This window comes from Heliangelus exortis, chromosome 1 (genome assembly GCF_036169615.1).
Source record: "Heliangelus exortis chromosome 1, bHelExo1.hap1, whole genome shotgun sequence".
NCBI lineage: Eukaryota > Metazoa > Chordata > Aves > Apodiformes > Trochilidae > Heliangelus > Heliangelus exortis.
The window spans coordinates 109,143,548-109,166,714 of NC_092422.1; the positions used below are offsets into that span (position 1 = coordinate 109,143,548).

Consider the following 23,167-nt stretch of genomic DNA (forward strand, 5'->3'; position numbering starts at 1 on the left):
CCGGATGTCCCTGTTTACAACTCTTTCCTCTATTTTCCAAATGGCCCTGAAGGAGGAGGGAAAAAAATCAGTTGATTTCATCTCAGTAGTCAAGATTATTTTCTTTTACTTTAATGTGCAAAATAATTTAGAAGGTCGTAAAAAAAGCCTTCCAAATCTTTCTTCTTGTGTCAGACTTATTTTGCAAAGAGTTGCAAAGCAGCAGTGGTTGCCATGGTTATCTCCTCCTGGAGATAATATTAATGGAAACCAAAACCATCATACTCTCTGAGGAACAGCGATAATCAGAAGAGCTGTAAAAAGGTCCTCAAACCTCCAAATTCCTGCACTGACTTGGGAGATTCTCTTGGTTTTGTATCACCTGTAAGCTATGCTGATGTTGCTATAGAGGGTAGTCCTTCCCAGCACCAAACAGTTGCCCTTAGGAAGACATCCTTTCTTCCTCATACTCTCCTCTTCTTCATACGTCCCCCAGCTGAATTCTGGTTTTATAACAAATGTGAACCAAACAATGACCTGAAGCAAAACCTGATGGAAAAGGCTTGCTTTGAACCAGACACCAGGAATTCCCCTATCCTGCAGCTCAGCTCAGAAGCCATGTGGTTATTATGGATACACCTTTCAGATCACTGGGCTCTCTTTAAGTCAGTTCTAGATTCCATAAATCAGCAAGGCACTTCTTCCTTGCAAATCAAAAATATCTCTTATGCCAATACATGTATGAGCATAACACTGATGACTGAGTGCTGTAGTAAGTTTCCAAAATTCTTGCTGCACCGAGTAAGAATCTGGTATGGCTCAGGCCAAGCTAGGCTGAACAACACTGAACACACTAGAGCTTGGGCAGCACAGTATCTGTAACAAAGCAAGTTAAACTATGCAGAGAACCCCAAAACTACACAAAGGTAAGTTCTTGGTACCAAGGTAGTTTTGTCATTTTATTACTGCACTGCAATAGGAACATAGCCTGTAATTTTCAAAAGCTAAAGATAAATCTTTAAAAGACTACTCATTGGACAGTAATATTAAATAATTTAACAGTAATATTAAATAATTTAAATATAAATATTGGACAGTGAATTAAATGCACTCACCCCTCTCCAACATTTTTTTTTAATATACCTTTCCTGTTTCTGCAGTAACCAGTAGTACTAGAGCCTAGAGATGTGGGTACAGAAAAGTGACTTCTGTTTTGTGCCTTATAATAAACTTTAAATTCAGTCTTTAAGATTGGGAAAGCTTAGAAACAACAAAAAATAACTCAGAAATAAAAGAAATACAACATTTCAGTATGAGGTCTTTGGTTTTAACTGTTCCCAGAAGGAAGATCTGCTGACAGTATCATGACTGAGCTTCTATAGACGTTATTGACCTGTTTATTCCCTACTTCAAAAAACAGTAGGCATGAAAAGCAAAAATAAAAGCAACAGGTATTTGCAATGGTAATGCCCTAATCTGTGTAACAAATTAATCCGGCCCTCTCAAGTCTCTGCATCCCTTTGGCCAAAGCAACCAGTCAGAACTCCAAACCCTAAAACAAAAAAACTGAAACAATTTCAATGGTGATTGGAAAGTCCCTGTGCCACCAGTAACCAGTACATCTCCTCAGCTGCAGCACAGATTCTTCGAAGCCTCCAAGTTGCTGGCTAGTATGGGGAAATCTTGATTTGTGGTACCCAAGCCATGATAATTTATACTTCCATAAGCAACAGTATAATTATAACTGTAAAACTGTTCTGACTTCAGCAATCAACATAATTAACTTCTCTGCCCCACTGCACCTGTGGTAATTAGTCACTACTATTTTAATATTACCTCTGCCAGCTGAAATAGCGCTGATGTTCCACACTGTTTTGTTAAATCAGAAGGACCTGAATGTGACGTACTTGAAGAAATCTAAAGAAAAAACAGGGACAGAGAAAAAAGAAAACCATTATTTTTACAAGGACCATTATTTTTACCTTTTATGCTTACCACACTGATTTTGAATGGATTATTTCCTCCCTCTTCCAAATATTCATTTGTAAAATTATACACAGAAAAAGAAATGCAGACCTGTGCACGCTGCTACAAACAAAACCTTGCTTCACCATTGCTCTGGTGGATAATACTACTGAATCCTAAAAGCTATTTCCAGATCTGGAGATCCTGTCAGGACTCCCTCTGAAAAGCAGGATGAACTGAAAGCACACACTCGCACACATAAACAAACTCCAGCACCTGAGCATCAATCTACACCAGCACACAACACAGCTGGTGGTGAGTTTGAAGGCTTATTTGGACATTTGATTGCAAAATAATTTCATTTTCAAAGCTCAAGAAGATGAGTTCTGGGGTCCTGTAGGATCATATGAAAGAGATGCTATGAAACCAAACTGAAGTAGGGGCCCTCAAAGCCTTTGGCAACCTTTATTACTCACTGCTCAAGAGCATGGAAGGCTGTCTGGCAAGAAGTAGCTCATTGTTCTCCAGAATCTTTTTCCTGTATCAGGTCAGAATCCTCTTCAGTACTTTGTATCAATTTTGAGATACATGAAAAGAACTTACCTTTTTCTAAACAAATTAAAAGGTGCAGTCTCCCATTTTGCATAAAGACAAAGCTGTTCTGTTTTTAAGAACATATCTCAGTCTCTGATCAGGCTTGCAGGTTTCTTACATTTGCCTCCTCAGAAAGTGGGGGAGTTATAGACGCTATGAAACTAAAGTGTCTACAGCCTTTTAGCTCCCCCCTATCTCACCAAAATCAGTTTTCACTGCTCTCAACCAACACGGCCCCACAAAGTTGATTTTGCAGAAATCAACCCTTCATTGCCATAAAGGAAATAACAGAAAGTAAGAAAATAAAAAAGTTAACAATGCTCTATCTCTATGTCTCCTGGAAGCTACAACTCTTCATAGCACCTCCTAAGCTCTGAAGATGACAGCTCAAGTGTCCAAACGCTGCTTATAGCCAAGCCTTTAGTTAGTGCTGTTAGCAGACTGCAGCAGAAGTGACCTTCCTGCCTTCTGTAGGTCCCACACTCAGTCCCACCACTGCCTTCCTTCACCCTCCTGCCTCTGCACTAAAAGCTAAAGATGAAGTGCACATTGAAGTGCATCAGGAGACTCAGCTGAGCTGATCATGAACAGCCTTCAAAGGCTGCAGACTGCAGCAGGGCTGCTCCAGCTGTTTTTCAGAAACTTGAAAATTCTCAGAATTTTTGAGAAAATAATTTAACCCACTGCTGCATTTTACTTTATCACCATCTGTGACATACTGTGTAATACCAAAAAGGATGGCATAGGGGAACTGCAAAATGAAGACAGAATTGGTTAATTCACATGGCAGAGAGAAGAAGAAGGAGGAGCAGAGGAGTGAGGTGTGCTGGAGCAGACAGGCTCCCACACACCAGAGCCCTGCCATGACAGCAGCATGGGCACAGTAGTCCAGTCCCCTCCAATGCACAGCATCTGCAGTTTGGAGTTAGAGCAGCCTGGCACAGATGTCTGCCAAATGAACTTGCAAACCTAGGACACCCCTGACATGGTAATAATCAAGTTCATTTGAGATGCTCCAAGTCCTCAATTGCCATCTGAAAAGTTAAGCTCAATCTGTCTCTCATTTTATTTATCCAATTAAAATCCAACATTACAGAGATCTCCAAAATTGGAAAAGATCAGTAGCAATCGTGTCCTACAAGAGCTAGAGATAAGGAGGATTTGCTTAGTACATCTGCAATGCTTTTCTCAGCTTGAATCAGAGCCTTTAACATTCATTTTGTATACTAAATTAGGCTTGTAGGAATCCATCTGAGCAATCACTGAGGGAGATATCATGGGAGCCTTGTGCAACATTAAAATGTCACACTGCCCGACTTGGCTTCACTTTTCCCACCAGCTGCAGTACAAACTCCATGATTCTGTGGACAAAAGCCTGTCCTTTCCCCACCTTGGGGCTTCACAACCTTCACAGACACATCACAATTTTCAGTGCTGACTTCCAGCATCAGGCTGGAGACAGCAAAAGCCTTACTCTCAACACCACTACTTAAAGCCTGCTGCTGTCCCATAACACAAAGCACCTCAAAATTCGTGGTGTCTTTGATGAGGTGTTACTATGAGCCTTTCTTCTGTCCCATGCTTGTACCAGGGAAATGCCCTTATGGATCACTAGGTGTAATCACACTTGCTTAGGCACTACTGCTGAAGATATAGCACACACCCACAAACTCAGCAGTCCCAGAGTGACCAGCAGGTTTTCTTCCATTCATCTAAGTTCTTACAAAGAAAGACAGTAACACTACTGTACACAGAACAAAGCATGAAATACTTTTAGTGCTCCAATCTCTGGTCTTTTTTTTTTCCTGGGAGGAATTAACCTCATCAGGGAGAGGTTGAAGAATGTATGACTGGATGCCAGTAGATGTGATCCACAGAATCATTTTCCCCGTGGAAATAGGAAGTGATTTGGGGAAAATAAAAAAGAAAATGTCTACTAGTAAGGTGCTATCACCCTTCCTTATTTACTGAGAATGCAGTGTGTATCTTCATCTTTTAATCATCAAGAAGAGTTACGTGCACACAAAGCCTCAAAGATCTTTGAGTGCTTTATATGTACCAAAGGGGAGACTTAACAAGGTATATATAAGATTCACAGAGAATTTCCAGGACTGTTGGGAAACATGACCTAGTATTCTTCATTACTGCTGACAGCTGCCAATTTCAGAACTTAATACACTGCTTCAACTTCCAACTCTTCATACAGATTGTGATGGTCTCAAGGTCTACTTTTCTTATTCTTGGTCCCAATTCAGCAATGAACCTTCCATGCCCTTATACCAAAGCTTTACTTTTTGAATCTTGGTATTCAGCTCATCAGGTACCAGGTATTTGTAGAAGAACACTGTTGTCTTCTGTCTTTACTATTGTTCTGAGCATTATTGTTTTTTCTAAAATGAAGCATACCTTCTCCTGGAGTCGCCAAGAAACTATGCACATTAACCAGTGTATCAATGACAGCTAGGTCCCTGGGGCCTTTGCAACTGTCTAAATTCTTTCATTATTTACTAATATGTCCTTCTGGAAATACTAAAGTTGATGTTAGTGCGAAACTTTCAAAATTTGTACTTTTTTTGGGAAAAAAATACACACACCTTCCCATGGGTGTAACTTTACCTCTGCCAACTGGAACAGAGCCGACTTCCCACAGTGCCTTACTGGTTCAGGACTTGACAACTGGGAAGTATTTGATGAGATCTAGGTTTTAAATGAACAGAGGAGAAAATATTTCAGTGGCACACAAGAAAGACAGCAAGAAAGGGAGAAAAAGAATGAAAAAATTAAGGAGTTAGTTAAATCAGTTACTTTTAGATCTTTCTGGAAGGAGGCCCTACTTCAGATAGGCAATCCCACCCAAAACACACTTTACAGGCATTCAGAAGTCAGCAGGACACAAACAAATACAGCATTTCATCCTTAGGCTAGACTCATAGATTCTCTTCCACGTTTCTACTGTCCTCAGCTAATATTCTATCATGCTGTGTGTTTTATGTGACTAAGTGAACAAGACACCTGTTGCTGACAAACATGAACTGTGGTCACCGAGGTTAAATACAACTCCCCTGGAAAGCCTGGGCAGTATTTCCCATTTGGTTAGATAAAGAGAACCATTTCTCCTTACTGGCACTGCTTGTTGCATTTTTTTTTTTTCAGTTAGCAAGAAGTAAGACCTTAAATCTGGAGACCAAACCTAGAGAGCAAATCTAGCCTTCTAAACAGATGTTGGTATGCCAGCACCAGTGCATGTTAAGTAACCATTAGGCAATTCAGGAAATTGCTTTTGCAGCCAAATTTTTTCTGACCTGCTTCCAAGTGCAGTATTATCAATTCGCTAACATAGGAATTAATCACTTCTTATCTTTGATATTTTTTGGCATGGCATTACAAGGTAGTATTTTACCCAGAAGCCTAAGATTAGGGGCAAGGCCACCAGTGTTTCTGTTGCATCTGCCTCTTCATGAAAATAACTCTTCTGACCATGATCTTTCAGATCCAAAAATTATCAGTTTAGTTGTTCTTTTTATATTTAATAGTTTGGCTTTTTTTTTTCCTTTTAACTAGATTACTCAGATTATTATCTGAACTAGATTATTATGTCAAGGAGATACATTACAATCCCTCCTCTCCAGTAAAAATCCAGAACATTCATTTTGCTTCAAGCTGTTTAAAATCTGGGGAATTTTACTTGAATGTGCAATTATTTTAATATTAAACTAAAGTAATTAAAATCCTGGTTTTGCTTTGAGACCCACTCAGGATCCCACTGGAATAAGTGATATTGCACACTTCACTTTCAGGGAGAGGATCTCAACTTTTTATCTTTCTACTGTAATAAATTCTCAGCTCTTAATGTCTTTTTCAGTGCAATATGAATGGCAGAAAGAGGACAGAAAAACACCTGCATACTTAGAATATGCAGAAATATCTTGCCTCCTTATGCACAATGTAAGGAAAAGAGCAAAGATTTATTTTCACAAGAGAATGGTTGCTCCTAACAAAATGCAAGGAAGATCGTTGTCAAACCAATGGAAAGAGAGAAATCCAACATTTTACTTCAGCAAAACAAACAAATACAAAACTAAACCTCCTTCACAGTCAAGAAAAACAGCGAGAGACAAATTTATAACTCACTCTTCTAAGTTGGTGGGCAACCACCTGAAGTAAGAGGATAGCTATCAATCAGCTCTCACTCCCTGTCTTAACATCATCTTTCAGTTTTAATTAGAATAATCAGAACCTACAGTACTACAACTATACATAGCCCCTTCTTATGCAGATATTTAATCTAATTATTACATTTTATTACAACGCAGGTCAGCATTTTAGCTACTAGAATACATTACACTCTGGTTTCCATAAGAAATATGTCATGGCAACATACCTTCGTTTCCCTCCTAGAAAAGGTATTTCACTTCAAAATAGATATTTAATGATTTCAGCATATAGGAAAACAGCAAATACGTTGGGTTATTTCACATAATGGCTTTACCTGGGAAGACTACAGCTTTACTTAAGGAAGGACTAGAGGAGAAGATACTAACTAGCTCTCCAAATTTCAAACCATTTTAACCAGAAGTTTTGGATTCAAACCTTCTGTTCAGTCCTGAAATACACAGAAAGGGTTGCTCTAATTCTGCTCAAAGTGAGAATGTGAGAATGCAACAAAACCATCCTCAAGTATGGAGGCAGGGGTATGGATTTAAACTAGAGGAGGGTAGATTTAGATTGGATGTTAGGAAGAAGTTCTTCACCATGAGGGTGGTGAGACACTGGAACAGGTTGCCCAGAGAGGTGGTGGAAGCCCCATCCCTGGAAGTTTTTAAGGCCAGGCTGGATGGGGCTCTGAGCAACCTGATCTAGTGAGAAGTATCCCTGCCCATGGCAGGGGGTTTGGAACTGGATGGTCTTAAAGGTTGCTTCCAATCCTGAAAATCTGATGATTCTATGCATTTTTCTTACATGATAGTAACCTATTGATGAAAATTTCATTTTGTTGCATGATGTATCTGATTGCATTTTTTATTAAACTACCTAGGGAGAAACTTCAGAAAAGTGGATGAAAGTAAAGATTTGTGGGTTTTGGATTAATTTTGGATTTAAGATGGGTACACGAGCAATCTTATTGCTTCCACCTTAAGCAAACCCTTTCCTTGCTTAATAACAGATGAGAGTTCAGGCAAGTAAATCTAAGAGGTGCTTGTTTTTCTTCCCCATGAAGCAGTCATCACCATATGTTCACATTTGCCAAACACACACCTTGTAAGACCAAGAGAAAAAGGAGTCCCATCTGCTCTCCTTCCGTCACATGGCAAGAAGATGGCATCACCCAGCCCATATGAGCACACAGCCTGCAAACAGCCACTGCAGTAGGGAACACAGCCCACTGCTCAGAAATCACTGGCCTGTAAAATGGCTTTCCATAAAGGTACAAGTGAGAAGCATGAAAGTAGGGTCAGGTATTTCCAAGATAGGAGTGGGATGAGAAAGTCAAGAGCCTAACTTGGCAACACTCCAAGTGTCAAAAAACTCTTATGTGGACATCAAATCATCTTTGAAGATGTCCAAGGTGCTCACCTGTGCACTCACAAGGACCAACCAGTCTTACTCCTGGGATTTTCATTACCTGTTTGTGGCAAGTCACTGGGTAGGCCTTATTAGCCATATATCCTCAACAGCTTTAACTGAAGTCTCCAGCACTTGGGAGAGACAACCAGATGAAAGGCTGACTGAGGCTGCAAAGAAAGACTGCCACCTCCCATCTACATGTACCAAGCTGTTTCTGAGTGACAGGGGACTGGTACTCCTGGGGTAAAGGTGTCCATTTTGAATGACAAATCTACTCAATGGAACTGCTGCCTTCACAAAGAGGCACTCTTACTCACCCTGCCGCACAGGCGGCCAAGGGGAAAGGGAACATATGAAGAACACCCAGCAAGAACCAAAACTGAGCTGGGATGGCTGCCAAAAGTCTCCAGACACATCAGACCACAGCACACTTCACATTTCTTCACAGGTCTACTTGGCTACTGCCTAAATAGCTACTCTCTCTCTCCCTCTCTCTTTTCTTTTGTAGCACTGTACATTGCTGACAGCAGCCTACTGCAAATTGCTGGCCATAATTTAGCTTACTAAATGCAGTAATGCAATCACACAGACAGAGCCCAGTGGGAAGTGGCACAGTAAGGAACAGGATTTTTGCCAAACTGGACAAAGACACCCTGTGCAAATGAAAGCCCTTATATTTGAAAGAGCATAAGCAGTTTTAACAGCAGAGGGAGAAAACTTAAGGTTCTGTGGCACGCTCAATACTTTCTCCTTGAACAAACTAAATGCAATCAGGCTGCAATCTTAAAAAACTGCTCTACTGCTAAAGATAAAACGTGATGTTAGTCACCGTAATTAAGGTTTCACAGCAGTATAACACAGAAGGAATAACCATGGCCAACAAGGGTTTTTTTGTTTTGTTTTGGGTTTTTATTTGGTTTGGGGTTTTTATTTGGTTTCCTAGATTTCTGTCCTGTGCTTTCAGACACTGAAAAAAACAATAAAAAAATTGAACCCCTTCCAGACTACACACACATTTTGTTATTTTTACAGGGAAAACAGAATAATCTTGTTTTTAAAATTGTCATCTGCACTTTCTAATTAACTTTCTAAGCACCTCTTCTACCTAACATTTGATGATTCACTCATGCAGTCCAACTTGCCAAATGAGCTGGCTTGGCATAGTGACATGCAACTCAATGCACCATCCCATCTTAGTAACAATTTCAGGTTTGTCATTTTGTTGTTTGCTATGAGTGGAAATTATTTTAGGTTTTGTGAAATTTTGAAAAGTATGGTTAAGTCAGGTTTTACATGACAATTTGGAAATGATGCATCAAAGGCAATCTGTACTCTGTTGAACACTACAGATATCTAAAATTGCTGTTTAATTACAATGTAAGATTGTTAAGGTTGTTTGAAACTAAGTTAGCAGATTCACTCGTGCAAAAGTTTGCAATTAAATTCACAAGGAATGTTCTCCAGCTTGGATCTTTTACCTGGTTTAAAGGGTTGGCTTCAGCACTAAGCTTCATTCTGCTTAATTTCCACTAATTTTCTCAAAAGAACTTTCTAAATTAACTTGTAACTTTAAAAAAAAGGTGGCATATAAGAAAACATCTTCATTATTAGATATATTAACTCTATCGTATCTCTTACAGGGGTGTTTCGTAGTCAGATATTTTATAGCATCTGAATCAGGTTTTTTTTTTTCCTCAGTCAGATCTCCTGAGAAATACTTCAAGGCCCATCCTAGCCAAGCAAAAAAAAACCACAGTCCACAATTAGCTTATCATTTAATAGAAAGAAGTGTGTTGTATGCATGCTCAAACCTCTTTGAGCACAGAAACAACATACATGTCTTCTTTTCATCCCATTATGCCACATCCATTTTATCCCATATAGCCAGAGCTCCAGCCCCAGTCTTTTCAGACACTTCCTGAATAAGCCTTTATGTAATTGATTCTCCATGCAGTACCAGACTCCCCCAAATGGGCGAGAAGAGGAAAGTCAATGGAAGTGTAAAGTCAGTTCATAGAACACATTAAACACACGGGAGAAGAAATTCTTCAAAACAATCTTTAAGAACATGGAGGAAGAAGGATAGCTTACATTATGTGCAATTTATAGGCTTCATAAAACACTACCTTACAATGCTGTTACATACCCTTGTAGCTGTTGTGATAAGCTTCCTTTGACCTGAAAGTTTATTTTCCAAAGGATTCCTGACTCTAGGACTGTTATAATTTTGCACTGCTGCAGCCTCTTCCATAGGCAGTGCATAGCATCATTTCAGTATGTCTTTTATTTAATTTCCTCCTAGATGTAAATTAAAAGGCCACTTGGAGAAACATCTGCTGTGGTCTTTTGGTATGAAAGGCCAGGTAATGCTGGCAACAAACCCAGTATCTTTTGTGCATGCTATCGCTGGTAAAACTGGCCAACATCTCTTCAAATCACTGGTCATTACCCCCACAATTTTCTTAACACCATGCTATCATGAAGATTATCATCTACTGATGGGAATTCCTCATATGACAGGGTGCTTAGCCATTCAGTGACAGCTCTTACTGGTTCTTTGCTTCCTCCCATCTTCCCCCATCATATTTCAGCCATTATACCTCAGCAAACTGAAACAATGCAGACTCCTCTGTTTGTTTTACAGCTCCTGGGACTCCAGGCTGTGATGTGCTTGAAGAGATCTGTCAGGAAAACAATTACTTTTGTATTACCTAATTCTTCAGTTTCAATCTGCAACATGCCAGGTCTCTGATCCATCATATAGAAGGACTTTTGGTTCTGAACAGCATGCAAATGAGTCCCCCCGTACACCCATACAAAAAACAGTATCTGCTTTCCAGAACACAAGTAAATGAGTGATCTCTGAAAGAATTATCTCGCACTATTATTTTTCACAACGAAAATCTTACCTAGGACAGCATGGAAAAGGCTAAGACTTTTTTTTGAGGGGATTTTATTTGCCTACTGAATATGTCAGAAGAGGGCTAGCAGCAAAAATGTAACACTGTATTATTTTATGTCACAGTCCGCCTAAAGACCAGAGACTTCAGAATGGTAATGCCAACAGAGCACCAACTGCACTTAGTGTGGTCAGGAGCACAACACATCCAGGCACTTTAAGAAGAGATAGCAGATCCATCCCAGACACCAAGGGAACTGTATTTTATGCTCTTAAACTTGTGTCAGATGCCTTTGTTGCAAATTATACCCCTAATCAGTGCTAGCCTTTCATACCAGTGCCAATTATTTTACCATTGACACACATATCTACCATGTACTGGTCAGGTGCAGCCACTCTACAGGCTGTTTAACATCCTTGAAAATTAAGACTAGCTGATATGCATTTCTAATCACTGATCATCAGTGAGATACTCCTAAACTACATTGTAACAGTGCAGATGAGCTGGTTTCCTGGCACCCACTGAAATAGCTTTTCAATAGGTAAGGAAAGGTCAGAAGACAGAAGCCCTCAGCAAGAGCCCATCTTGCAGCACTTGACACAGTTCCTGCCTACTACTCCTTGAGTTGGAACTCAAGGTCTTTTGGGTTGCTGTTAATACAAACAAAATCTAAACCAAACCAAGACACACACAAAAAATAATTTTTAAAAAATCACATTTTCTGGGTGCAAGGACTGCAATGTATCTGCTCTGTGAATGATAATGTTTAGGGAATACTACGAAGGTGCACACAGCAGTGAGTATTCAAGACATGGGAGTCAGACTCACAGCTGGTGTGAAACCAGGTAATAAAAAGAAGCCTCTGCTATGACAAAATATCTTTCCTTATGCACTTACTCAAACACCGCTCAGTATCCTGTACAATCAATATTTATACAGCTAAATATTTATATACTGCTTCATTATGACTATTTCAGAAGTTGGAATTATATAAATGAGCAGGTCATGCTTGCAGAGGACCAGGATTCTTTGCAGCTTCATCATTGTCACATAATTTATGCCACTGTAATCCATCAGACCTTGGAAGAAATATCAACTACTTCAAAAATAAACAACAAAAAAAACCCCAATCAAACTAACACAGTTGCATTTCTAACAAAACACAACTACTAGGCTGACAAAAATGTTGTACTTTGCAAAACTAAATCACAGTTGCATAAAACTATTTAATGGTTACAGAATAGAAGAAAATTTTATATATTCCAGATAAAGCAGCCACAAGAGATAAAGGACGTAATGTAACATTGAAATATACATTAAAAAAACAACAACAACAAACCCTAAAATCTAAAAACCTGAAACCTTAGTTAGTAAGACTATAGTTTAAAATTAGGGGCAGGAATGACATATCTCAAATACAGCTCCTTTACTGCACTGGGGTTTCCAACACATTCCTAAACACACTGCTGCACTTCAAATCTGACCTATCTACCTGAAAAATAATCCAAAAATTCTTTCAAAGAGAAGAAACAAACGAAAGCATGGATTTTAGTGAAAGACCTCGGTTTCTCTTTCAGCTGAACATCAGATGCTTCTTAAAAGGACACACTGGGGAAGACAACTTTTTTTTAAAGAAACTCACCTCTGCAAACTGAAACAACGATGACTTCTGACAGGCTTCTGTAGAATTAGTTGCATCAGACTGGCAAGTATTCGAGGAAATCTGAAACAAGGAGTGGACAAAATAAGCCCTCAAATGGTTCTTTCAAAGTAAGAACAACAGTGAACAAAGCGAAATACCGGGCAGCAGTTAAGAAGGAGCAGTGTTTAAGAGAAGATGGGCAATCTAATGTTTCACAGTTCTGGACAATTCAAGTTTATGTGTGGAAACATAGTTCAGCACCCATTCTAATGCATTTGAAAATCACTTAAGAAAGGCCAAAAGAATCCCAGGGATTTTTTTTTTCCATTTATAATTCCAAACCTTGCAAAAGAATTCCATGCAATAGAGTACTAAACCGATTACACAGGTTACACACAGATTTATCTTGTATCGGTGATGATATCAACACTTATCTCTGCAATTTGTACTGCCATTCTGATATACAAAAATTTATTAGAAGCTAAAAAAACAATTCAAGACACTGAGGGTTGCTAAGTGACAGAAATATTTATTAAAAATAAAAAAATTCATCACCTAACAGTTGAAAACTAAGTAGTTAATGGTACCACAAGCTTCAAATTGCTCAAATAATGTATTTAAACATCCATTGAGGGGTGCATTAGAGAAGCAATGCAAGAGCCATAGCTTTGAAATCAAAATGCAAAGAAATGTTGCTGAAAAACAACAGTCTTATTTGAATGAACACTGCACTTTGCCATACTATTCTTACTAGACTAGAAATGTGTTAAGCATAATTCTGTAATGGACATGTATCAAATAATATACATTCAATAAATGTCACACATGAATTTACAGGATTCACATGTGCAAATCATACAGAAGCATGAGGTACATTAGTATCAAGTAAGGTGGTATGTGACATGGCTTACAGGAAACAAAAGGAAGGATGCTTTGAGGGATTTTAGGAAAATAAGTAGCAGGGTGGACTCTTTTCCCTGTAGCAATTTTTAATTTTCACAGAATCTCAGATTATCGAAAACATTCCAATTCAAAAATGTGGGCTTTTTTCTTATTTATTACCAAAACAAGTATTTCAACAACAATTTATTAGTTAATGCACACATGGGATGTAGCTAGTAATTTACCAGTAAGCACAAAGCACCACAGAATAACCAGGCCTACAGCACATGCAGTTCATACTGCTGCTGCTTGTCTGAGATGCTTACACACTGCTACAGCACCAGCAGCATTTTGCTTCAGGAACCAGCAACCCACACTTCCTTGAATACACTACATCTTAACGCAGCAACCAATGGAAACTGTATCACATAAAAATCTGCTTATGTACACAGCAGAACTTGTTTCTTCCCTGTCATCAACCTCAGCAGTAGCAGTGCCTCCTATGATCTATGCTTTTATTATGCTTATTAAACACCAAGCAGTATGTTTTATCAGTGTACTAAGGGAATAGTGTCCATCTTCTTTTTCAATAATTTGTGTTACTGTTTTCACTGATGTAATGTTTATTGTTGCTTTTCTTATTCTTCTGTATGATCTGTTTAACATGTCTGTGTCTCAGCCATGGTGTGGACTGTACCAAGGATGCATACTGAACTTGCTGCTGTTGAGTGACCTGTCTCTCAAAGTCAAGTCTTTAAGCCTCTGAGCTGGTCTGAAATATGTAACAATGCTGCTTGCATGTCTGAGTGCTCTCTTGGTTATTTCAGGTGATTTCCCTGGTGGGATTCTCCCAGGAATAACCAAATTTGGTATTTGGTTCCCCACATAACAGATTTTCTGCAGTCTGACCAGCTGCCTTACTTTGTTTGTAGTGTCTATTGAAACAGTTTGCTCGCAAGGGAAGCCAACTCCCAGCAGGGTATGAAGAGGGCACTCCTTTGCTGAGGAGAAGCCATGTGGAGGAAGAAGCTATGTGAAACTTCTCCTGCCTCCAGGGCCAGTGCTGCAGGGCCCCGTGTGCTTGACCTCTGCCCGCCGACCCCACTAAAGACCATGGCTTCGCAGCTTCCTCTGCCCACTGGAGGAACCCATCCAGCACAACCTCGCAGGAGACAACCCAGCTCTGAGCTGGGAACCAGTCACCCACACCACCCCAGGAGCACTGTGCTAGAGCAGAGAGGCCCTCTTGAGAGTGGCCATTATGGCCTGACACCTGTATCACCAGCACTGTAAAGATACTGCTGCCCAGGAGGGCACTGAGGGGGAGAATGAGCCTTCTCCTTGCTTCCTTGCTTTCTCCTTGCTTCTCCTTGCACAGTTTGTGCACCTTGCAGCACAGGAGCCACAAGCCACAGAAGGTGTCAAGCCCAGTTTCTGACAGATTTACGTATAAAGGGTAGTTTGCTGGCACCCAGTAAGTCGGAAGTGATTCTGTGATTTGTACAATCATACTTTTCTTATCAGTTTCTGTCATCTTTAACAAGTTAACATGGTTGCCTTTGCTTCACAGAAGCATTAATTCAACCTTGTTTCTTCTACTCTGCTGCTCTCCACACACTCTAGTGGGAAATTTATTATCTCCAGGATTTCTAATCTCTGCCAGACTGAACCTGATCAAAGCATTAAAATCATTACCGGAGGGGATGGAGGCACAGATAGTGCCACTGCACACAATTCATTTCCTGCTGTATTAAAACATCCTCATGATCTCCTCATTTCTTCTCTTTCTTCCTTCCGGCTTACTCAGCTCCACCAAGGGATTTCTCACTTCTGCTACACACCCTGGGCAACACCACCCTGCACCACCCCAGGCACTGCATGCAAGATAACCTTTTGCTCTCTCAGAGAAGGCAAAAACTGCAAGGGTAACACTTCTGTAGCCTCCCTTTCCCTGCAGGCGACCATAAAATGCTCTGAAACAGATCCCAACGAAGGAAAGTGAAGGACAGCCCCTGGCTCACCTTCCACACTGACTGATGTGAGGCTTTAATGCCCTCCTGATGTGTCCCCCCTCCCCGGGGAGCAGCAAGAAGGGGAAACTGGTATAAGAGCCAGGTTTGGGACTGCACAAAACACATCCCGGGATTTCTAGGCAGTAACCCACAGACACGCCACTAGGTGCTGCTGTAAGGCAAGCAAAGGGCCTGGCGGGCCAGCACCGGAGATGTGCCGAAAGGGAGGTCCAGGCTCCTCACCCAGGTTCAGCCTTTCTGCCAACACACCTGATGCTGTGAGGGACAAACATCTGCCTAGGCACAGAGAGAGCAGCTGGAGCAGACTCGACTGGTGTTTCTGCTCAACAAACCAAAATGCACTCATCTTTCATACACCACAGTCCTTCCTCACTGAGGACAGGACCCAAAACCCTCGTGGAAACTCACTGCATGTCCCAAGCCCTTTTGTTTACTGCTGCTAAGGTCTGTAGCTTCTACTGCCTGTCTGCTTAGTAACTCCAGCCTCTGCTTGGAAATCAAGTCATGTACCAACACTGAATTCTGTTACCACCAGAAAAATTCTCTTGTCTACTGGAAAAAATTAACAAAACCAGCAACCTAACTGGTGACACACAGATGGTGACTGAAGCCTCAAGGCACTGAGTATCACTGCTGTACCTCTTCCCATCCTCCTGCGGGCACCTATTCACTTTGGTACCTGACATCTGGGCTTCTGACAGCTTGAAGGTTAAACACCTGATTTGAAAAGTCCCTTTATTTGCATTTAACATGCACTTGACAGAAAATCAGAAGGCACTGAATATGCTTATGTGGGATTAGCAGACCTCTAAGTATAACTTGCCGCATCTTCTCTCAAGTTCTGAGTCAACTCATGCCAGTGCTGCCCTCCTTTCCATTAAAAATTTTTAAGATGACAGGAGTATTTAACACCTATGCTTACAAGGGCACCCAAGTCTGCATAATCACATATATGCACAAGCAGTCAAACTGCGTGCTGACAGGTAATGTTATGTCTGGCAGTCCTCCAGTATATATGCATGTGTATCTTACATGTGCACACACGTTTTAATGATATTGAAGACTACATAACATGTAGAGCATTCCTTGAAAGCAACACTGAATCTGTCCTTTCATTTAATTAGAAATGCAAAGGTTCTAAATATATTTATATACTACGTGTATTTTATATACAACATATATTTATATACTTACATGCATATTAAAAAATACCTAAATTTTCAATAGTTAATCGACTTTTGCACCTCTTCATTGGCAATACCTTAGCAGTCACCTAAGTGCACAAAATTCCCCCCCACATCAATAACCAATGAAGAGGCAAGCAGATTACCAACTCTAGCCGTATATTCTTGGCCTTCTTACTGAGCCTGTTATACCACCTCCTAGCATATTCTGCTAACCTCCCCAAGCCTGGTTTGAGCGTGAAACTCTTTTCAAGCATGAGCATGAAAATCCAGCCATAGGTTGTCCCATAGGCATTCACGAACAGCTTGTTTCCTCTGCCCAAGGATGGGAAGCCAGAAGTGCTGTTCAGTTATCCAAGTCTAAATAGGTTTAGTATTTACTGCATTTGGGGAAAATACAAGCCTAGAAATATTTACTGTGTACCTAAATCACCACTGAAATGGCTAAACAAAAGGAAACAAAGGAAAATGGAAGATGCATCAGGACTCCCATGTGAAGAAACAAAGTTTCCCAGTGCACAGAAACACAGCTGAAGATGTAATTCCTGCTGGCACAGTGTTAGAAGGCTAAACTTTATCCATTAAGGTCCCCTTAAGAATACCAAGCACCCAGATTGCTATGGAGGATGTATTTTACAGAGGGGACCCTCTGAAAGAATCGGAGAGGAACAGTTTTGTTCCCTGGGAAAGTGCTGTGTCACTTACTTGCTTCTGAGATAGTCTGTAGAACAATTAAAATATAGTAACTCATTAGTAAGTATGGCCTAGTTTCTGGCCCATCATGATTCTGACGACAGCCAACATATCCCTCAACTACTTTTGTTCAGTCTGTACTTATGGCAGTTATTTTTCCCTAACATTCTGGGGGAAAGCAAGTTTCACAGTTTGCCTCTTTGATGTAGTGGGCCAGGTTTCAAAACGAGACTACAGGCCCAAAAGAACACAGCACAGTTACAGCTTATAAAGTAAATGTTGCAACACAAGCCATATTGCATGCTTCTATGAGGGGGGAAAAAAGGGAAATGTATCTTTTGCTTAAAAAACCAAAAGTCCTGACTAAAAAAAAGTTCATATACTTAAACAATCACACAGCAGTATCCTTTTTGTCTCTAAATCTGCATGAGGATTTTAATCCTTCATCACCATCTGAAACCAAAGTAATTGAGGCACTTTTCATGTAAAATCAAGAAAGCGCAACTCACATAGATCATAGAAATGAGGCAACCAGGTGGCACTAATTGCCAGGTAGTGGGCATGACCTTGTGTTAAGCCCACCTGTGCCTGATTAGGGCGGGCCCCTACTATGCATGAGCAGGATTAGGGGGCCAATAAGGCTCACACCTGAGGAAGCCAGAGGGGAGGCCACTTTTGGAGCAGTAGCATAGATTCAGGCTGGTCAGCCCTGAGAGCATTAGACTCAGAGCACTAGTCGTGAGTTTCTCCTGGAACACCTGGTTGGACCTTGGAGCGCCGTGCCCTAAAAGAGGTTCGTCTTGCTACAATAGCAAAGACCCTTCTTCATGGAACTGAGTATCTGAGACCAGAATACACTTTCCCTCTAATTTAAGCCTAACAGCATAGTAAAAAGTTTTAAAACTCCAAGCAGAAAGATTCAAAGTTTGAAAACTACAGGACAATCTAATTTTAGCACAGAATAATTTCTTTTCACTTCTCTGCCAACCTTGCCCTAGTGTTTCTTATTTTTCATGTTGCAGCACCAAAAGCCAGTACCCACACCTGCCCGAAGACTTCCACTGCTCAGACTGCTGCACAGAGCACTGAAGAGTCCTGGCAGTGCAGGAGCAATCCATCTCAGATGCACTACACATTTTGCATTTGGGGGTACCCACCATAACTAACAAATAGTTCAGTATTTGTTTTCCTCCCAATAACAACCAAAAAAGAATCACTTCCGCTGCTCTTCTTTCCAGACTAATGGTTTATGGCAGTGACTACCTATTTTATCAAACACATAAGCTACCTTTTAAACAATTTTCAAAGCTGGCCCAAAAAACAGATTATAAATAATCACTAGTCTGAAGAAAGATCGGTCTCTGCACTACTGACGATATGAAGAAATGCTTTTATTTACTAGACTCTTTCATAAAAATGAAATTTTGGTGACATCAACTGAATTACAAACTTCTTTTTAGACAGAAAGACTTAGTGAATAGTCCACTACAATTTTTATATTACCTGTTAGCTCTTTAATAGTTTTAGAATGCATATCCTATGACACTGACTGTATGGAAACTATCAGGTATTTATTTTGCTACTAGTGCCAAGGCCACAGTTCTGTGAGGGAGTTATCTCTTAAGCATGAAATCCTTGCTTCCAAACCACCTGTTTATAAACACAGTCACAGTGTCTCAACCCTTCTAAGTGGGACAACATCCTCTCATGGGGCAGACTTGCCTGGTCTGATCCATCAGCAGAGTTAATACTGAACTGATGCAAACACTGGGCCCAATCTCCATGCTCATGGTTGAGATACAAGACTCTCATCACAGGGCTCACACTTCAGTCCCACCTGAGGTTACCCAGGATTTATCTTCAGTTTCATTTCCCACTGGTCAAGTTTCCTCTTCGGCGCTCTCTTGAAACTGAGAGCCTGTGGTAAGGTAGAGAAAAAAGTTCCTTACCTCTTGTGCAGTCAGGGCATGTTCCCCTGCTAGAAGCAGCATACTCAGGCCTCCCATTTGTGTAGGATCTGTTAAAAGAGTAAACCCAAGTCTTAGGTTTATTCATTTGCTTGTTTAAAGAACCTATCATTTGCAGTGCTGAACCCCCCAAAGACTCCTTGTCACAGACACTCTAAGCAAGCTACCATAAAAGGCAGTTCAAGAGAATCACAAATAACCATTTCTGTACCCTCTGGGAGAGGCTTTTGAAGCTGTTTGAGGGATTTAATTGGATTTGTGTGCTTAACACCACATCGCGTGGATTTACAATTTTACTGCCAAAGGTTTTATGTACTACAGAGATGAATATCTTTAAAACAGCAACAGTAATGATCTCATACATAAATATACACAAAGATGCTCTAATATTGAAAGTTTATAACTTAATGGATGCTCCTACCGAGGGAATGGTTCCCTTTCCCATCAACTGAACAAGTAATAGGATGAAACAAAATGACAAGACCAAGCTTGGAAGCAAAATTTCTATTTTTCATTTAGCTTTAATTTAGAGCTGCATTTAGTGGTGAAAAGTGCCAGCCTGACAGCCCCGAAGCATGAAGCACTTGATCCTCTGTGCCAGAACCACACAGGCACTGGCCAGGCAAGCTGCCTGCTTACTTGTTGCCCTGCCAATGTAATGTATAATTGAGGAAAGTAAAATGGAGATATAAATGTTCTTCCTCCAAGTATTCGATACTGACAGCTTCTTGCCTCCAGCCTTCCTACACCCCAGGAGCTTGGAAATGAACAAGAAGAAGGGAAAGCAATGAACACAGGCACTCCATGGCTCATGGAGTGGCTTATCCACTCAGAACAGTGGTTGCTCTTCATCAGTGTAAAAAATAATTGTCTGATTTTGGGGGAGGTGCCTTGGAAGCAATGCAGAAGCCCAGTTTAAGAGACTGTCATGTAAAGAGAGGGAGATGGATCGTGGGTAAAAGGTTTTACACAACAGCTACAACATGACAGAAAGGTAAGCGTTACCCCTGCTGTACTGCTGAGACACCAACTTCAGTAATAATGAGACACCCCAGGTTTCACTAAGTGTGCACTTATGTTTCCCAGTTTCTTTTCACTAAACTATACAAAACTTCTCTCTACAACAATACATTACACATGCCTGGGACCATTCCCTGGAATGGAGGCCAACTGGTACAATTACCCTTGTTCATTTGGCTGCATTTTGTTACGCTAAATTTGGATGCAGACAGAATAGCTGCATTCAAACACTCACTGGGAAATCCTCTGGCCCATTCCCACTCATGAGTGGTGCCGAGGAATTTGTTGAGCTTTTTAGGTGACGTGGGCCAAACTGTACATGTGAACCTCCAGTTTAGTGGAGGCCCATCCACTAATGCCAGGATAAAGAGTGGCTCATTATCTTAGAACACAGCATAAAATGCACATGGCTTCAAAGCCAATGTTCAACTGGAGTAAATTTTTTTTCCGTCACAGCCAATGTGAGGTTTTTTTAGTTTAGTTGTGTTTTTTTTTTTTTTTAGAAAGAAAACTTTTTACTTTTAAATAAGAAAGAAAACAAAAGCTAAGTAAGCTTCTATGCAGAGACAAGGCACAATCAGAAGTGTTGTGAACTTAGAAACAAGAAGTGGTTTAAGAAATGGAGACAGAAATTGGAAAGGGCGAGAAAGTACCTAAGCACAATTAGTAAGTGATCTTAACAGCACAGCACTTTTTGCTATAAAAATACTTTGTCAGAAACAAAAGGACATCAGAGCAATAATGAAGTGACAAGTAAATATGTATCTTGAAAGATAATGTCTATCTAGGCAATTAATATGGAGGAAGGAGAGACTGGAAGAGATCTCTCCAGGCCCATCTTAAAATTGCTGAGCTCCATATTACACAGTAAGGGCTTGGTTGCTTTCTGCTTTCTTTATTCCCATTGGAAGGCTCAGAACCCCAATCTTCTAAGCATTAGGAGCTTTCTTCCAGTTTTTAGATTAAGTTTGCTCAGGGCCAGCTGGTACACTTTTTTGTTTGGTGCCTGCATCTTGATGATTAAATAACTGTCCTCTCTAAAAGGTATTTCCCTCCTTTGTGTTTACAGGAGTCACTCTGCTTTTCTTAAACTTGTTTTTCTAGCCTAAGCAAATCAAGATCTCCTGATTTTGTGAAGCCTGCCTGTCTCCTATAGACCCAGAGATCCTTGTAGTTATTTTCTCCAGTTATTCCAAGTGGAGTTCATTTTTCTTCTATGTGAATGACCAGCAGGGCAACCCCAACAGGAGAGCTGTGCTCTGTTCAATGGCATTCACTCCTCTCTACAGTTCCTGAAAATGCTTTACCTCACACACTGCAGTACAGCACTTTCTTATGCCCACATCACACTTATGGCTCCCAGTCACTCTCTTGTGCTCCACTTTATTTACCTGTGGATCAACTTCCCCCTCCTCAATTTTGGCCAGCTGGAGTACACCCAAGTTATAACTCCAAAATTCTTTTCCCTCTTCTAAGTTATCTTCTTGGTGCTTTCTGCCCTTCAAAGAAGCAGCTTATCATAGCTGAACAAGGACAGGACTGTCTTTTCCCCCAGGTAAGCCGACACTTAAATTGGTTATATAAATTTAAAAAGTAAGAGGAAGGAAAAAGAGTGACAGCTAAGTGGAAAGAGAAAGTTTACTTTTTTCTTAAACAACTTGAATACTTATGCTGCAACTTTGGAGTCCACCTTGAAGATGCAAGATAGGTTAACTCAAAGGTTAAAGTGTTTCTAAGATGGTTCAGCTACATTGTCATTTATCAGCTATGCTATAGCCTGTATTTTAAAACAGGTTGTGTGGCATTAAAGAGTCAGAGTTGAATGAAAATAACACATGAAGAGCAAATATAACAAAACATATTTAGCATGAGGTGGTATATAGTTGACAAAAGAGTCCATTTGGAATGGCAGACCTGTCATGATTTGGATGCTAACATCACTGTCAGAAGCTGTTGTTGTTTTATGAGCTACTGTAACAGTCAAGAAATAGCCAGCCCTCATTGTCATGAGGACTGAAGTGAGACTCCTATGAATTACTATTCTCAGTTTGCAGTAAATAAATAATCAAATAGTAAATGAAAAAACCTAAATCATGTGTAGCACAGAAGATGGTCTTCCTCAGAAATTAATGCCTCCACAGATGAAATAATAGATTAGATTAGTTTTTAATTAATTCTCAATTTCTCTGTCCTCTTGTCTGACAGGTATTGAGTAAAGATGTTCCTGTACTCCAAAACTCTACATTTAGACTGCCCAGCAGGAACACTGGGGGATGGCAGACAGGTATTGTGTTAAGTCAGTAAACCTTTAAGGAGCATAGAAGTTATTCCTCTGATAGCAAAAGCAGAACAGGATGAAGGGACTTGACATTTTTAGAATGGGTATCCCATTTATCATAACTATGAGGCATGAAAATCTCTATTTTGATCACATTTCACAGTTTCTTTGGAGCCAAAAGGTTATTTCATTATGGGAATTTTCATACCACTGTACTGGCAAGAAGGTATAAATGCTTTTTTTATCCTTTTACACTTGTTCCACAAAACCATTTTCCACTCTCCAGCTCTTGATCTCTTGAAGCAGAGAGCACGTAGCTGCCACATACTTGTCATAAATTAGGTAGGATAATCCGACAAAGTTTCAAATACATCAGTATTTATAAAATTAGAAACTTTAAATCACGAAAAAGAAAAAAAAAAACAATGGTAGGGGAAAAACTACTTTTTTACCTTGACTGTCAAG

The 23,167-nt window shown here is 40.2% G+C and overlaps 1 protein-coding gene across 35 annotated transcripts in view; it reads right to left on the reverse strand.

Annotated features, from left to right (window-relative positions):
- BBX (BBX high mobility group box domain containing) overlaps window positions 1-23,167 on the reverse strand; it is a 146,665-nt gene that overhangs the window by 32,421 nt on the left and 91,077 nt on the right. For 25 of the 35 annotated variants that reach the window (XM_071757897.1, XM_071757861.1, XM_071757808.1 and 22 more), the window contains 5 exons: window positions 19,387-19,454; window positions 12,646-12,726; window positions 10,704-10,784; window positions 5,155-5,235; window positions 1,816-1,896 (listed from right to left, as the gene is read on the reverse strand). In XM_071757897.1, the coding sequence (XP_071613998.1) occupies window positions 1,816-1,896; window positions 5,155-5,235; window positions 10,704-10,784; window positions 12,646-12,726; window positions 19,387-19,454 (392 nt within the window). The remainder of the gene's footprint in view (window positions 1-1,815; window positions 1,897-5,154; window positions 5,236-10,703; window positions 10,785-12,645; window positions 12,727-19,386; window positions 19,455-23,167) is intronic. The other 10 variants (XM_071757954.1, XM_071757755.1, XM_071757780.1 and 7 more) reach the window with 3 other exon arrangements.